This window comes from Montipora capricornis, chromosome 1, assembly GCF_036669925.1.
Source record: "Montipora capricornis isolate CH-2021 chromosome 1, ASM3666992v2, whole genome shotgun sequence".
Classification (NCBI taxonomy): domain Eukaryota; kingdom Metazoa; phylum Cnidaria; class Anthozoa; order Scleractinia; family Acroporidae; genus Montipora; species Montipora capricornis.
Window position 1 is genome coordinate 3,418,322 of NC_090883.1, and position 17,267 is coordinate 3,435,588.

The 17,267-nt window shown below is 37.6% G+C and overlaps 1 protein-coding gene across 1 annotated transcript in view; it reads left to right on the forward strand.

Moving 5' to 3' along the window:
* The first annotated feature begins 999 nt into the window (after positions 1-999).
* LOC138039989 (integrin beta-1-like) overlaps positions 1,000-17,267 on the forward strand; it is a 43,423-nt gene continuing 27,155 nt past the window's right edge. The window contains exons 1-10 of the mRNA XM_068885813.1: positions 1,000-1,138; positions 1,590-1,670; positions 3,228-3,304; positions 5,834-5,929; positions 7,922-7,985; positions 9,563-9,694; positions 10,489-10,576; positions 11,259-11,349; positions 15,198-15,287; positions 16,013-16,099. Of these exons, the coding sequence (XP_068741914.1) occupies positions 1,033-1,138; positions 1,590-1,670; positions 3,228-3,304; positions 5,834-5,929; positions 7,922-7,985; positions 9,563-9,694; positions 10,489-10,576; positions 11,259-11,349; positions 15,198-15,287; positions 16,013-16,099 (912 nt within the window). The 5' untranslated portion in view covers positions 1,000-1,032. The remainder of the gene's footprint in view (positions 1,139-1,589; positions 1,671-3,227; positions 3,305-5,833; positions 5,930-7,921; positions 7,986-9,562; positions 9,695-10,488; positions 10,577-11,258; positions 11,350-15,197; positions 15,288-16,012; positions 16,100-17,267) is intronic.

Sequence of the window (17,267 nt, forward strand, 5' to 3'; positions counted from 1 at the left end):
TTTTGACGCAGTTTCGAAGTCATGAAACCGTGTCGATGTGAAACCGCGTTCGTGTAAACGCTGCCTAACAGTAATCAGTTTTTAGCAGCGTGGGAAAATTCCCCTGCGCGCGTGTGGTATTAAACATAATTCAAACTCCGTCGTTTTATTATTTTTGTGATTTATCTATTTCTGTAGTAGAAAAAACAAACAGCACTGAAACTAGTTTCAGATTTTGAATTTCCCTCCAAATTCTTACCGACTTCCTGTCGGATTGCCATTGTTTATTAAGCGACCAATCAAAGAAAAAAAAAGTTAAAGCCCATTAATTATCCCAAAGTCTTTTATGTCCCCATACGCAATGTACCTACTCTTTCCGGGCGCTCACCCGCTGACCAAAAAGCCCGAGGACTCTGGGTACGAGATTCTGCAAAACCTTGCACGGATCGCATGTGTTAGAACCCGTACGCCAGGAAGTTGCAGGAACCCATGACCCGGAGCCTACAACTCTACTGTGTTCGTGTAACGGCGTTTTCCCAGACCGATTTATTTTTAAATTGAATTTCCCGCGAATGAGACTCCCACAGGAGCCCGATGACCTCATAGGGTCACCGAACCGGGACTGCCTTTGTTTTTTGACCTAATTCGCGGGAAGGGCTAGTCTAAAAATAAACCTACTTGTGAAAACGCCGTTTCACAGACGCTGTATGGAAGTAAGTTGCACGCTCCAGATGGGCTCCTGGTGCGCATAGTGGAACCGGGCCGCGCCGGTCAAAAAGTTGATCTGCATTTTTGCACGCTTAGCCGTTAAAAAATTCGTCCAGTTCCACCGGTCCCGTGTGAACACAAGGTGGAACCGTGCAAGTTTTTGTCCGTGCACAAATTTGTCCGGATCCGTGTAAACGGGATTTTCCTATTATAACAATCGAAGCGGACATGCGTAAAACCGGAAGTGTGTCACCGGTAGACTTTACACCATTCTTTACACCCCACCCAGTACACCGTGCCTTCTAAATATGGCAATCATGGCCATCTTTGGAGTGAGAGAATTCGATGATCACTTCCTACTGCCAGAGAAGTTGCTTTCAGACTTTAGTTAAATTTTGTGGAAATTCTGGTGATTTGATTTTAAGCCTCATTAGTTTTAACTATCACAAAGGTTAGTTATTTCATAAGACAAATACCTTCATATTCACAGTTTTTGAACGTATGAATTGTGATCTCTTGATGTAGGTCAGGTTTTCCCTGGTGGTTCCTTGTGGGCTCCTAGTTCCTCCTGGCATCTACCGTCATCGAAAACCTTCAAAAGAAGGGAAAACGATTTGATTATTTTGTGAAGTGACTTTATTGTCGTGGTCTTCTTTGACTCTTGATTTCTTAGGATTGATTTCGCTGTTTAATTGAGCATTTTTAATTGAGCCAAATTGATGCGGTTTGTCTATTATTCAAAACATAGTTAAGTTTATAGCATAATCTTTCACGACTACGTTCTCACGAAAATCTATCAAAGTTGTTTACCTTTTCTCGAAACTCTTGATGCTTTATGTTTATTTTGTGGCGTTTACTTTGCCGAGCCAACCCATTGTCTTGTCATGTTTTCGTTGCTACAGCTATCTTATCGATATTTGGAGGTGCCATGACACAAAAGGTCCTTTCTTTGGTGCTTATATTCGTCTTCAGTGGTTATTTTGGTGAGTTACAATAACATTTTAGCTTCCCTTATCATAAAATCTTGCTGCTGTTAAATTGTTTTCCGTTTGTCTTGGCACTCCAACTTTATGGTGAAGAGCTGATGACTGATTACTCAGTTTGGTTAATTTAGCACGTAACATGTTCATATTATGCATAACGATCCTGACAAATATTTTCTGCGATGTTTTCCATGCGATAACTTTTAATAATGGAGACATTTAATTTATCATCTTGTTTGCGGTAAAGAGCAGGTTAAAGTTTGCGTTTTCCCAAGATTCAAAGAAACTCTTGTGTCTTTGCTTATTTCTTTCCTATTGATATCAAGTAACTTTTTTCAAAGAGGGAGACAAACTAAAATTAAAGAATTTCCATGCTTTTGTGACCAGCAGCCAATCACGGAAATGCAATGCTAATTCTGTTCATCAAGTCAATGAATAACATCAACTTGATAATTTCAAGTTCTGGTGGAACAACTATTGCTGGTATTTTTTACAGGTCACAGGCCACGGGTTATTGCTTTACCACTACAGAAAGTATCCTAAACATTCATAAAAGCTAACCTTGCACCTAATTAGGCCTAAACAAACGTTGTTAGGCCTAAGGTTACCTTTTATGGATGTTTGGGATACTTTCTGTGATGTATTTGTAAAACAATGACCTGTGACCTGTAAAAAATACCAGCTGGAACAACTATACACCTCTCGAGGAGATCCTGCTTTTGAGCTAATGCAAGATGCTAAATAAGATACCGCTCAGGGTCCTGTTTATTTCAGATGAGAGCCTTGTATTTTCTCCATGCTCTTGATATTCTTGAAGGCCCAGGCAAAGTGCTTCTATATTTGCTTCAACGTCTATTTTTGTTGTTTAATGATATGTAAAGGGCAAGAGTGGCAAATGGTTTGGACACTTGTCACACTTCACATACATGCAAACTACAGCTGCCCATGTTACTAAAATAACTATGGATAATTATTCTGAATTTATTCTGAAGGCCAGATTAGATACATTTATTGTGGAATACCTACTGTATATTATAGACACTTGTGGGATGAGATAAGAGACCATTCTGTGGGGTGTCATGGCAAAGGAAGATTGGGAAACAAGATTTTCAATGTTTGTGCCAGGTGAAGAATGGGGCGAGAACATTAGGTGTACTTTTAGCACTGGCTCATTTCTCCCACTACTAAAATGTGGAAAATCTCGTTCCTTGAACTTTCTCTGCTATAAAACCCCATGGAAGGCAGGCTGGAGATGAGATTATTACAGAAAACTTGGCACATTTAACATGCGACATGTACCTTCAATTTGTTTTATGTAAAATATTAAGGTATTATTATTGATTATAACCTTAATCAACACCACAAGTGACAACATTGTGAGAGAAATGATAGTACCTTAACATTTCTGTCCTTTGCCACCATGAAAAACCAAAACCATTTCACAAAATGGCTTGTTTACTTGTAAAAAAAAAAAAATTATGTACAGTAGTTACATTTACATGGATGTTTCTGTCAATAATAATAATATTATTGTCTTACTGTCTCATTCTCTTATAGATGTAGATGCATGTACAAGCCTAACAAATTGTAATGAGTGTATTGGAGAAGCTAATTGTGCGTGGTGTTCTGACAGGGTAATGTGTTGATTTCATTTATGCCAACATTTGAATTCTGGAAGTAATCATCCTTGCAACTGTTTTAATTTGGCATCCTTAAGTATGTGCTGCAATCTGCTTAATCATGTATTAAGCCACTGAGGGTTCTTAATTGAAGGCGTAACACCTGTCATGAGTGTCTCTTGTAAGTATTATGGCTTTAAAATTGTCGCCATTAAGTAGATCAGTTTGTCAATCAGTTGCAGTGTACTGCTGAAAATAGCACAGCAATGGCTGTTAAAAATTCTGATGGGAACCCTGCATAGCTGACGTGCATAAAAGAGACAAAATTACCGGTAGGAGGGAAGGAAAGGTTGCTTTTTGTGTATTTTCTCATGCTATAGAATGGGCGCATTGTGGAGTTATGGTGACTACAAGGTGTGGGAATCTCATCAGGTGTTTTTGCATTTGTTGCATAGTGTGACTGATTGTCATTCCGGAATTTAACAATAATAGTAATAATAATAATAATAATAATAATAATAATAATCATAACAATAATACTTTATTTAGACATGTAACACCAAGGAGCTCGTAAGTGCTTGTTAAACGTGTACGTGTGTACTAATGTAAAAGAATAAAATTGTACAAAGTATAAAATTGTGCAAAATATAAAAGGATAAAATTAATCAATCAATTAATAAACTCTACCAAAAATACTAACTAGTAATTAATCTATTTACAACATTTTTAAAAATTAAAAAGAATTTGATCCTTTCCATCCTCAGAGCGACATGTAAAGATTTTACTCTGTTTAAAGAGGCTATGTCATGCAAAATGGTGTAATTTCATGACACCCAAAATTCCCAAAAAGTATAAGGAAACATTGCAATAACCACTTAAAGCTGTTGAACAACAAAAAGGAAACACAGTAAAAGGAAAGAGAATCAAGGGTGGACACACATGGACAAGATTGAAACAGATTTGCGTTTATAGCAAATTGCCTGGAGAAAGGTCGTTTCTTCTTAGAATAATCTTGTAAATGTGACGCAACGACAATTTTGTCAGTAGGTTTAAACTTGTGATTAACTAACGCTTTCTTTGAGACACCCTAAAATAACGTGACATAGCCCCTTTAATGCCAGACAACTTTACTTGTCAGAGGGTCCAGGGGCCTGTTTCTTGAAAGTCCCGAGAACTTTTCGGACCCAAAATGCCAGTCGTCAAACTGCAATCTGCTTATTTTGAAGAGCTGATCCTTTAACATGCTTTTAATGTAAGAAAAACTGAGAGGATTGCAAAGTTTGATGGCTTGGAACCTCGGCGTTGCGAAGATATAAAGGGAATTGTGGTAGCCGAAATAGGCCCGAAAACTTTCGGGATTTTTGAGAAACAGGCCACAGGTCAGAGGTTAAAGGGGTTAACATCGTGTCCTGTCACTCAAAAAGTCCCTTTCACCAATGGGCAGGTACAAAGTTAGACCGGATCAACTCGGATTGCTCACCTCGGATCGAACGAAAAACGGTTTGCCAGCCAAAATGATTCCACGTTTGTGGTGATTTCACCAATGTTAGCTTAAAGATTAGGGGGCTATGTTGATTTCTTGAGGCCTTATCATATTTTTTAGGTCGATTCAAGGTGAGGGATCCAAGTTGATTCGGTCAGACTTTTGTACCTGCCTCTTCATGGCTCAAGATCACTTACAACCGGTGGCTCAGTTGGTTGAGCACCGGACTGTCACGCAGGAGGTCGCGAGTTCAACTCCAGGCCGGACCAACACTCAGGGTCTTTAAATAACTGAGGAGAAAGTTCTGCCTTTGTGACTACATCTGCAAATGGTTGGACTTTCAAGTCTTCTCGGATAAGGATGATAAGGCGGAGGTCCCGTCTCACAACCCTTCAATGTCAATAATCCTGTGGGACGTAAAAGAACCCACACACTTGTCGCTAAGAGTAGGGCACATAGTTCCCGGTGTTGTGGTCTGTCTTCTGTTGTGTATCATGGTTGGGAGGGTAAAAAAGTGGCCACAGTAATTGGCGCAAGCTGTTGTGGCGCTCTGCCAGCTTGACTGGCAAAGTTAATAAAATAAAATAAAATAAAATAAACAACAGCATTTACCATAAATGTTCTTTTATCTGAACTGTCCCTTAGTTTTTGTTTGCCAGTTTTGTAAATTTTAGTTATACTAGGTTGTAAATGGTTCATTTGATTAGTGATTATTACCCCTGTAGTTTTTTCTATTATTTTGTTCAATACAGTGTACCTGTTATCTGTGAAAGATGTGGGTCTCATTAGTTGTCAACAAACAAGATGCCCATTCTTGATTTATGTTTGTTTTAAAGAAGTTAAGTTTGAAAATAATTTGTTCTTGTTTCACTGCTGAGTGATGAGAGAACAGATCATTCTTTTTTAATTTTATTAAGAAGAGTACATTGTATGCTCCCAGCACATGTGGGAAAATTTAAAATTTTTCCGATCAGGCGGGTACTACCAAGCATTCACATCCTCAAGTTCTTGCTTGAAAACAAACCCTCTTTCATTGATTTTGTCATGTTTCCCTCTTACAGAATTTTGGGTCTGCTCGCTGTGACTCACTGAAGCAATTGCAACTTCAAGGTTGTAAAAATATTTCCAATCCAGGTAGCAATCCAGCAGTTCAGGAGGTAAACGTTTGAAGCATATTAAATATTATCATTATTGTCATTGTCATCGTTATAACTGCATGGTGTATTTTTGGTGAGCGACGGGAACTGGAAAGCTGGAGATAATCCCTCTACAATCCTTGACAAAATTGTTGAGACATTCCTAACTTCCTCGCCCATAACGAAGAAAGCTTTTGTTATATGAAGTAAATCTCGATATTACAGTTCTCCCTCCCCTCTAAAACAAAAGTCGAGAAATCAATGGGTGATTTGTCCTACTTCCTAGACAACGCTGTCCTGGGTGGGGTGGAAGCAGTGGAGATTGTTGGCCTTTTTTTTTAAGTAATGATCCAGAAATTTAGAAAACAGGGAAAGTCTCGACTCTTTTTGTCTACTAATTATTGTGAAATATCAGCACAAAATCAGAGCAGAGTCATGAAAATTCAAAGAGCTGTTGACACTGGCACATATTCCTGTGGTATTTTTCTAGACTTATGCAAAGCATTTAATACAGTTGATCATATTATAAGTACTCTTATCAATGCTAGAATATTGTGGCATTCATGGTGTTGCACTAGATCGGTTTTCTTCCTAAGTCATAGAAAACAATAATTTGTATCATTAAACCAGGTAAACCCAGATTGTGAATTGTGACGTTCCACAGGGATCAGTGCTAGGTCGACTTCTCTTTTTGCTTATGTCTAAAGGCTCCAGCATTCTTGAATTTCACCTTTTTGCAGGTGACATTGACTTGTCCCATAATGAAACCAGTTTAGTGAATTTGGAATCAAAAATGATTAATGAATTGGCAATATTAAAACAGTTTTGTACTATTCCACCCTCCATAAAGAAAAATAACTTACAAATTCAACCTCAGTATTTCTAATCAACTTATTAAGCAGGACAGATACACTGTATGTTGAGTATTTGGATCTGATCATTGATGCTAATTTGAGTTGGAAAATTCACTTTCAGAAATTATTAAGTAAAAAGCCATCAAAAGGCATAGGAGTACTCTCTAAAGTTTGCTTTTCAGTTGACAGTAATGTAATTTTACATTTTTCTACTACCCTCTAAATTATCCATTTCTAATATATGGGCTGTTACTTTGGGGTAACACCTATTGCACAACATTAAAGCCTATTATTTCACTACAAAACAAGGCCATACACATCATGACTTCACCAGATGCTCACTTGACAGTTAATGCAAACCCTCGACTGTGTCTCAGGTTTACATAACTGTCTCAAATTCTCCCAACTCCCCCGAATGTTTAGATGAGGCTATGGAAACACGGAAAACGTCCTCTGTTGCTTAAATGGCCAATTGTAATCATTTTAAATGAGATTTTACTGATCCATCAGTAAAATATGGTTAATGGACTTTGGCCGTACTAAAAGGGCTATTCATGTTGTGATAGTTATCTTTGTGTTCTTTGTAATCGGTCGGTCGTTCAAGATGATAAAATTCCTCCCTCCCTTTAGAGAAGGGTTGGATATATAATCACTTTGCCCTCATTAAACTTGGTCACTCCTGCGTGGTGCGGTAAAGTCTATGCAGCGATTTCACACAAGCTTGTTGGCGCGTTTGCCTTTGTACATTGCTTACTAACCAATACTCTTGTCCAATCCAGCACGTGCTGTTTACCATTCAGCTCGTAGTGCTGGGGAGACAAATGAGGTTGTTCTATGTCACGCAATCCAGAAGTCGCATAGGAAAACCAGCTGCAAGGCAGTGTTCCCCTAAAAAAACACCAATTCATCTGTTGTATTGTTCCATTGCGTCTTGCATCGTGCATTTAAAAGCTAAATTATGTTGATACCAAGGAACAGTGATGACATGTATGTTACATGTAATCAGCTGGATTAGCTATCTAGTTATTCTTATTAACTTTTACCCATTACTGTTCCGGCTATATAGTTGTTATTTTTTCAAGTTAAACAAGGTAATAAAGTTGTTGTTGTTGTAGACCATTACACCCTTGCACTCTTGAAATTGATTTTTCCTTTACAGGACAACAATGTTGGGCCCACCGTGCAAGTACAGCCTCAGAAAATCAGACTGGATTTAAGAACAGGTATGGTGATCATTACTTTGTAGTATTATTTTATTGTTTGATATACAGAGAAACTATGAATACTTATTGTTGTTTATGACAAAGCTAAAGCAAGAACAACAAATTTAGCTAGTGAACATTACCTGAAAAAAAAAAAAAAAACGTGAAAGTTTGATAAAAATAATTCATTATCATTTCCTTCACAAGAACTTGCGTTATGCGACATGCATGTAGTACTATTGTTTTGAACGGCTTGATCCACAAGTGAACAACATCATGTGCAAGTCCAGCCATTGGTTTTGCTTTCTTGTTGACATGTTTGTCATAATATTATTCTTCATGGCGCTGGTTAAAGGGGCTATCTCATGCAAGATAATGTACCATAAAAACTTGTGTATAAGCTGCATCTTTGCTGAAATATTAGGCTCAAAATCGTGGGTGCAGCTTACAGTGTATATACAAGACCATTGCTTTCAGAGGGAAAAATCATATACCGGTATTTCTTTGACTGATCACTTCAATACTGATCTCTCCACCTTGTCCAAGAAAATACGGTAACCACACTATTCAGGAGAAGTCACCATGAGGCAAATGACCACTGTTTTGTTACCCCTCATTACTACTAGCATGGTGTCCATTGAGTTGTTAAACTCTCATTTACCGACATGTTTTTTATGGCTTCCATACATCTTTATGAACATTATATACACACACAACTGATGTCCATGTTGTTTACTGATCGTGGTGAACAACGTGATTCAGTCCAGACTTCCGTCTGCAAATGACTGCGTGGTTACTAAGCGAACATTTTGTATCGCAAGGTCCCATGATTTATGAGTCAAATGGTCAATGAGTCAATGAGTCACGAGTCAATGAGTCATGAGTCAATGACACTCACAGTCAATATAGCAACAATTTATTGATTAAGCCTAAGCCCTCGTTTCAGTGATTAGGCCTAAGCACTCTCTGAAGTTTTAGCTTTCATTTTATGGGTTAGGGTAACTGCATTGACTCATTGACTCGTGACTCATGACTCATTGACTCATTGATTCGTTCCTTTGGGCCTTAACAATCAAGACAAGTGTTTCAGTCCCACGAATTAGGGAAGTCAACTAAAGATAAGCTTTAAAAAGGTATTTTAAGAGTTGATTAACTTCTTAAGGTCACTGCAAATACACTGCATTAGATTTTGGCAAGCTTATCACAAGCAACTGTGAACAAACAAACAAACAACTTGTTTGCTAGAGTGCTTTTTTCAAGTTGTTATTTTTTCTCAAAATCATGCTTGAAATTTGGGGGTGCCCCTTATACATGAGATTTTGTGGTAATTTCATGATACCCAAAATGTCCAAAAAGTAGAATGAAACATTGCAATAACCACTTAAAACTGTTGAACAACATAAAAGAAATACAGCAAAAGGAAAGAAAAGCATGGATGTGGAGGGTGTAAACTGCAGATTGCATGTTGCAGGTCATTGCTTCACCATAGCTGAAACAACCCATACCTTTACTAATCTACATCCACTCACTTTAATAAAAGTATTGTGTTATGCCTTGACAACAAATTAATGATGTAATATTCACTGGCAACATTTTAGGAGACCCAGCCACATTTAGACTCACAGTTAGACCTGCAGAAAACTACCCAGTGGATTTGTATTACCTTATGGACATGTCAAAGTCTATGGATAACGACTTGGACAACTTGCGAAAGCTGGCTGGCCAAATAGGTTGGTGTAATTGTAACATTGTCAGTAATTTTGTAGTACCTACCGGTAATACTATTTCCCTTTCATCAGAGCTGAGAGGTGGATAAATCAAAGTTAATTTGACCTTAGTGGTGCGACAGAGGTGATTGTTGCCTCTTATTAAAAAAACCTGGGACATCACTCCCATCTTAGATGACCTCTCTCCAAATGAGGATTTCTCATAATAAAACTTAAAGGAGAATCCATGAAAAAGAAATTAAATCAGCCAATAAAAATTAATGGAAAATGACAAGAATAATTTAATGAAGGTAATACAGAAAAATAAATTGGGAATGAAATATTTTGCATGCATAGGAAAACACTGACCTGAAAAATGAAAGCAAAACTTAATTATATTTGAATTCAAGACTTACAGCCAGAAGAATAGGTGAATCCTGGCCTTATGGTCAGAGGATTAAAAGAGTAGATCACACATTATTAACTTGTCACCTGTTTACTGAAGAATCCTGGCTGGTTAATCTATTTGGTTAAGGTCCAGCTGGACTAGGGTCTTAAAAAGGGACATTCAATCAGTAAGATCATAATAATTATGTGTGGTGAATAATTATCTGCGTTACTGTATCTTAGATGATTGCATTATCGCAGGTGATGTTAACCTGTAACTTGGCAGAGGAACAGTTAATGTGATGAAATGTTATTTTCTTCCCAAAAAGGGCCAAAGGAAATAATTATTTATTTGTTTACAAGGTTCAATAAACCTAAACTATAAGTTGATGTGATGAATAACATCATCTGTGGGGATTTTTATCTTACAGCAACAACCATGACGAATATCACTTCAAAATTTAAACTTGGATTTGGCACCTTTGTGGACAAGACAGTGTCTCCATTTGTCCGAACCGAGTATGTTAACAAAAGTTATTTTTGGTGAAACCTATAATGGCATATCTTCTGTAATTTTTATTGGGCTTTCAAATTTTTAGGATGGTGGGGGGGCGGGGGGGGGGGGGGAGAGTAAGGATGTTTTGGGGGGGTAGTAAGGATGACTATGTGGAAAAGCTGGTGCCTTCCATCTTTGTGGATCCAGGATCGAATCCTGATCCGATCTTCCGATCTTCCGATCTTCCGATCTTCCGATCTCCACTTTTCCGATATCAATCTTACTTTGAGGGTTTTTCTTTGGGTACTCTTAAAAGTTCAGTCCAAATTTTGGAGAAGAGATTTTTGAAGGCAATTGTAGGCAAGTGGGATTTAGTTGTTAAGGCTTCTTTTGTTGGAGTAAAAAAAATGGTATCTAAGCCATTCACTCCTCAGATGTCCCAGAATGCCCCCAGTGTCGAGTGCAATCGTCTGGTGAGACACAGTAAAACCTGTCAAGTCTTACTCCATGAGTCAATGGGTTAAACTGCAGAAGTACAGTAGCTCTATCACAGGTCCCTCTATAGAACATTACAGTGGAATTCCCCATTTCTTCCTTTACCAAATCAGTCAATGGCAAAGTTTTATGTTTTTTATCGAGCATAATAACATCAGTGTTGTCAAGTCATGAAATATAGACTAGTTTTATCTCTGATCGTGTTTATAGGATGAAATTACCTTGCTCTGATAACAATTGTGTTGCTACTTATGGCTTTAAGAATGTCCTTCCTCTTAATGAGGATCCTGTCGAATTTCAGGTTTGTACATGCATGTTTATTATAATAATAATAATAATAATAATAATAATAATAATAATAATAATAATAATAATAATAATAATAATAATAATACAAGGCTGTTGCCTAACAGGAGCCCGGTAGCCTGGGGCTCCCAAAGAATAGCTCTGGGCGCCTTACTTTTTCACAGCAACACCTTTCACTTCATATGTTGGGCTCCTAAGTTCTCAGCGTTTAGCTCTGAGGGCCCCTTTAAAATTTTCTTAGGCAGCAGCCTTGTAATAATAATAATAGTTACCCAGGAAACTCCACTCTCATGTGAAAGTTGTTTTCATGGAGGTCCTGCATCCTATTGAATTGCAATTTGGAATGTTGGTTTTTGAGGAGAAGGGAAAATCAGACAACCCAGAGGAAAACCTCTCAGAGCAGAGTAAAGAACAAACAACAAACTTAACCCACAGATGGCCATGAGTCCAGAATTGAACCAGGGTGTCATATGTTGGAGGCGAGTGAAATCAGCACTACTCTATCCCTGCTCCTGTTTCCAATAACTCTCAGTGCACATCTGTGGAGTTTGACTCTGTCGTATCACTTCAAGAGATGTTCGCTATCATTGCTCTTGTTCATGTGGCCAAGAATGTTTTTTGTATGGCTGGAACTACATGTATTTTGAAGACTGGTTTTCAGTCTTAAAAGGGGTGCAGTTTTTCCTTGATTGAACTTTTTCAAACTATTTCAATTTTTAGTTTTCTTTGCTTCAGACCGTGATAATGAATATCTATTTTCAGGTCATGATAATGGATATCATACAAAGAGAAATCTTCAAAATTGACCTGTTTTGAAAAACTTTAAACAGAGAAAACGTTCTATCAGGGGTTGGTGTAGTGGTGAGAGCACTCGCCTTCCACCAATGTGGCCCAGATTAGGTGTCATATGTGGGTTGAGTTTGTTAGTTTTCTACTCTGCTCCGAGAGGTTTTTCTCTGGTTACTCCAGCTATAACCTTTTCGTCAAAAACCAAGGTTTGATTTGCTTTACATCAATTTGTTGATTTCAGTTCACTATGTCCGCAATTAGTGCTCCAGTGCTAAAAGACAAGACACTTAAATAAAGTTTCTTTCCTTTTCTTCTTTCCATTTTATTTGGACCACAACTTATTCACTGTATTTAACTGTAGTCAGCAGCTTGATTTTTAGGTATTTACATGAAAGTTATTCTGTTTACTCTGGACCAACCTTCAAGGCATGGTACCTACCTATAAATGAAAAGAAAAGTTCTGTTCCATTTTGTTTGTAAAAGGAACATTGTATTTTCCACTGGCTGAGGAATGAAAAAAGGGGAAAGTCACATGCTGAGTGCTTTTGTCAGTTTTTTTTTTTTTGCTGTCTGTCCTCCCTTAATGAAATTCCAGATCCCTAGTTCCCACCCAACCCTCAAATATTTGGTGGTCAGCTTGACAATTATGGCTCGCAGAGGTGTGTGAGAAGGAGATTTGCTTACTACATGTAGTTACAGTTTTCTGAAGAAAAAGATCAAGATTTTGAGATCTGTGAAATAAAAGCAACAGGATGTCTCTTCTCAAGTGTTAGTCACTGCAATTGATGTAAATGTAATGAAATATAGTGACCAAACTCTACGAGGGGGTACTGGAAATTAGACAATTCAAAGGTCCTTCTCTCAAAAACTAGCTGTATGAAAAGGGTTGACCAGGGACTTAGTAAACAATATGAAGACGAAACCATCAACATTTTAAAAAAAAGATCTGTCAGACAGTTTTTCAGTTCTTATCAAAGTAGAGGCAAATTGACGTTTTTTTGAAAACCTGTCTGACATACAATGTATTTAACTACCGGTAGTTATTTCAATAGATGATTATTTGAGAAAAAGGCCTTTGAAGTGTCTAGTTCCCAGTCCCCTCTCCAGGAGCTCGGTCACTGTATTTAGCATTTTGCCTGGATTTGCATTTATTTGTTCGGTAAAATTACAGTTTACATCAATTGCAGTGACTAACACTCCAGAAGAGAGATTCTGTTGCTGTAATTTCACAGGTTTCAAAATCTTGATCTTTTTCCTCTGAAACTGTAGTAAGCCACCTTCAATGCTGACCATGTACACCATACTATATTTATCACAGTGAGGGTTACCAGTAGTCATTTATGAGTTTATCAACTCCCGAGGACTCGGGAGAATGTAGCAGGGGTGGGGTGGGGTGGGGATAATGGCACATACGTATATGATCCAATGGAATTTGGGTATGATCCAGTGGCACATAGACACAAGCCAATGAAACACAGGCTGGTGTGATCTTATAACATAGTAGGAAGATCCAGTGGCACACAAGTCACATGTCCAGGATGGCCCTCCAAAAGATTGACCAAAAATTATATGAATGTTATCAGGAATAAGATACTAATGTTAATCTTGAAAAGATGTTTTAATATTACTGTACAGGGCTGCAAATAATTTTTCCTTTTGAAAGGCAATAATATGTCCTGCTAAGACACTTTCTTGGTCGGACAAAATGAAAGTTTGGTTGGACATCACCTAGAAAAGGCTCTACCATGTATCCTTTAAAATGATCGAGCCTATTCGGGCCAATTACATACATACATACATACATACGTAATTGACTGCTCCCCAGTGGGGCTTTTCAGGGCCAATGAAACACATTGAAACAACAGAACAGAACAATAACACAACTGTTAAGAATCCCAACTGGCCGGAGGCCAACCAGTTGGCTATTTTTACTAGTGCAGCTAAGAAGTTGAACCAGGGACTACCAGGATCAAATTCAACGAGTGGTCAGAATGGGCCTTGAACCCGGGATCTCAAAGCAAGCGCCCTAACCACTGGGCCACACTGCCTCCTTGATTTGCTTTTTTTTTTAAATTAAATGTTATGATCAGACGCATTCCAACGAGAAAATAACACCAGCGCAAAATTTCTGTGAATTGCTTTCAGTTGTTGTTAACCATTTACCAAAAAGATCTGCACATTTCGGTTGGAATGTAAATGGTAAGCCTATTTTGGTCTTCCCAAATTGAAAATTTTCAGGGAAAATGGGATTTCTTGAATGGTAGTCCAAAATTCCTAAACAGAATTTTCAAATGGAAAGCATGTTTGCCATTTGCATTCCCCCATGATTTTGCCTCCCTTCAGACTCTCTCGGTAAACTTGAACGAATTTTGTAAATGGTACATACCGATTCCAACTAAATTTTCCATTCGGGAGTTTTTGCTTACCATTTGAACAAAGCTAGTACCAACCGGTTTCTGCTTGTAAATGGTAAACAACCAGTGTCATAGGGAAATTTTGCTGTGATAACTCTCAAAAAATGTAAAAAATAAAAAAAAAACATCTCGCTACTTTTCGAAAAGCATATACGGTAAAAACTACACCAACGTCAGAAAGGTTTGTGACTATGAGATCGCCCACAAAGCCCTAAGATTCACTCATGGTAGATTTTTTATTATTTCTAAACGTAACATGATTCATGATGAATCGGTCGGCCAATGTCCGATTACCGACTGTTATTTGCAGCCCTGCTGTATGTTATGACAAGGAAACCATGTGCAAAAACGATGTCATTTTCTTATGTTTGGCTCTTTTTGATTGGCACCCAAACAGACTGCTAAATGTTAAGATATCTGGAGAATTGCAGTAGATGTGTTAATTTTCTGTTGTATGTCACTTTTGCAGCAACACAATGCAGCAGCATCTCATTTCTTATTCATACAGGGGAGGGCAGGGAAGAGTCATAGTATATTAGGATAAGCCCATGGTAATGGCCAAGACATTTCCATCCCATGAATGCATTCATCCCTATTAGTTTGGAGCACAATGTTAACTCGTTGTGTTATTCATGTATAGACGAAAGTTAATGAGCAGATAATCTCTGGTAATCTGGATGCACCAGAAGGTGGATTTGATGCATTAATGCAAGTGGCAGCTTGTGAAAAGGTATAGTGTTCTGGTACATTTAATTTAGTGATTTGCAACAATTCATTAGCAGTTACAGTAACTGGCTTTTCTGCAAGAATCTATGATTCATTATATCACTTATTAGCTTGTTCATATTTGCTAGAATTTGTTGGTGGGTACATAAATCGTCCATCTTTTAAATAATTATTTGATGGACAGTGCACTTGGAGAAATTGTCTTTTTGAAGACACAAGTCTTGCGAATTACTTTGTAGCACGTAAAAACTGAGCTTTCCTTTTGTAAAAATCTACTTTTTGCCATACATGGCATTTGAAATATTGCTTTCTTCATGACATATAAGGTTCTTGAAGTTAGCAAAACTAGAAGTTATTTTATTTGGACCCATGACTGAGCTGTGAGAGGCATATGGCTATTCTTGGTTTTTAGGTCACAAACTGCATTGCAAAGCAGTTAGTGATGTAGAACCGAGATTAGACCCATGCCTCTCACAGCTTGTCATGGGTCCAAGTAATTGCTAGTTTTGCTAACTACACGAAACTTATATGGCACAAGGAAAGTGATATTTTGAGGTGAAAATGATAACTAAAAATGTGTTTATTTTGGCTGGGGAGATGGAAATTGTAACTAAAAAAATATTTAGGTTTAGGTGCACTTTAATGCTCCTATAATTAAGACAATGTTCAATTTTATACTTCAATTTGTTTTAAAAGGTCAAACTTATTTAGTTATTGAATTTCTTACAGGAAATTGGTTGGGCTGCCAATGGCACATCAAGAAGGCTGGTTGTGTTTGTTACTGATGATTCATTTCACATTGCTGGGGATGGAAAGGTTTGACCTTGAACTATTAGTATGTGTGGACCTGTATAACACTAAAGAGAAATCTTGGAAATATTTGGTTAGGGCTCTGGCCACTTGCTATGTATTTTACACTTCTGGAAATGTTTAAATGTAGTTGTGCATTAAAGTGCTACTATGATAAAAAAAATCACTCCTTTTTTTATCCAGATTTTCAAAAGTGTGATTGCTCAGCACTTGATTGGCAAAATTTAAGCTTTGATTTTTATCCAAAGGCGATTTACTTTAGTTTTGGATTTCATTGTCTGTCATTACTCTCGTTCCAAACTGACGGATTGGACCTCAGAGGGTTGGATCTAGGGAACAGTGACATCATTTACTCACTAACTTAACATTTAAGTGTGTAAATGCAGCTTATTATATTATTTTGCAAAACACAAGTTCAAAAGTCTGAAAAGCCCAAAACTCCCATGCTGTTTATTAATTCAGCCACATACACACGCACTACATTCTTAAACTATTGAGTCTTTGACATCATTTTCTCCTCTATCCAGCTCTCTCAAGATTTTAGAGTTAGTAATGGTGTCCATTAAACAGGAAAATTCCATTTAAATAAACAGGTGTCTTCTTGAAATCAAGTCTTAAAACTTCGATCAGTTACTGTTTAGTTTACATAGTTTTGAAATCCAAAGAAAAATAAAAATTGTTTTTTTGGTCATAGCAGCACTTTAAAGAGGTGCATTTATCAATGATTATGAGTGTATACTTGAGGAAAAAAGTCCTAAAGTACTCCTTATAGATGGTGAACCAATGACCTTCAGATTTGCAGTTTGGCTGTTCTACCATGAGTCTGCTATATAGCTGGGTGGTAGAGCCTCTGAACTAATAAGCACAAGATCTTTGGTTTGGCTGTTATAGAATCAACCTATGTATCTGTATATCAGCTCCCAAATACATGATGGATATGTTTACTGAGCAGCTGGGACCTAAAATGTATAATCTTTGAAATTCAAAATATAATGTCGAGATCCCAGCTGCCAGAACATCATTGTTTAAAACCAATGTTGTGTTTACAGGGGCAACCACATGGAATGTGCTGCCAGACCACCTATAACAAGTGCCCTCTGTAAATGCTTGCAAAAAGCAAATAAAATCTTTCGTGTTTGCAGCGGCAACAACTGATTAAATTAATATGCAATTT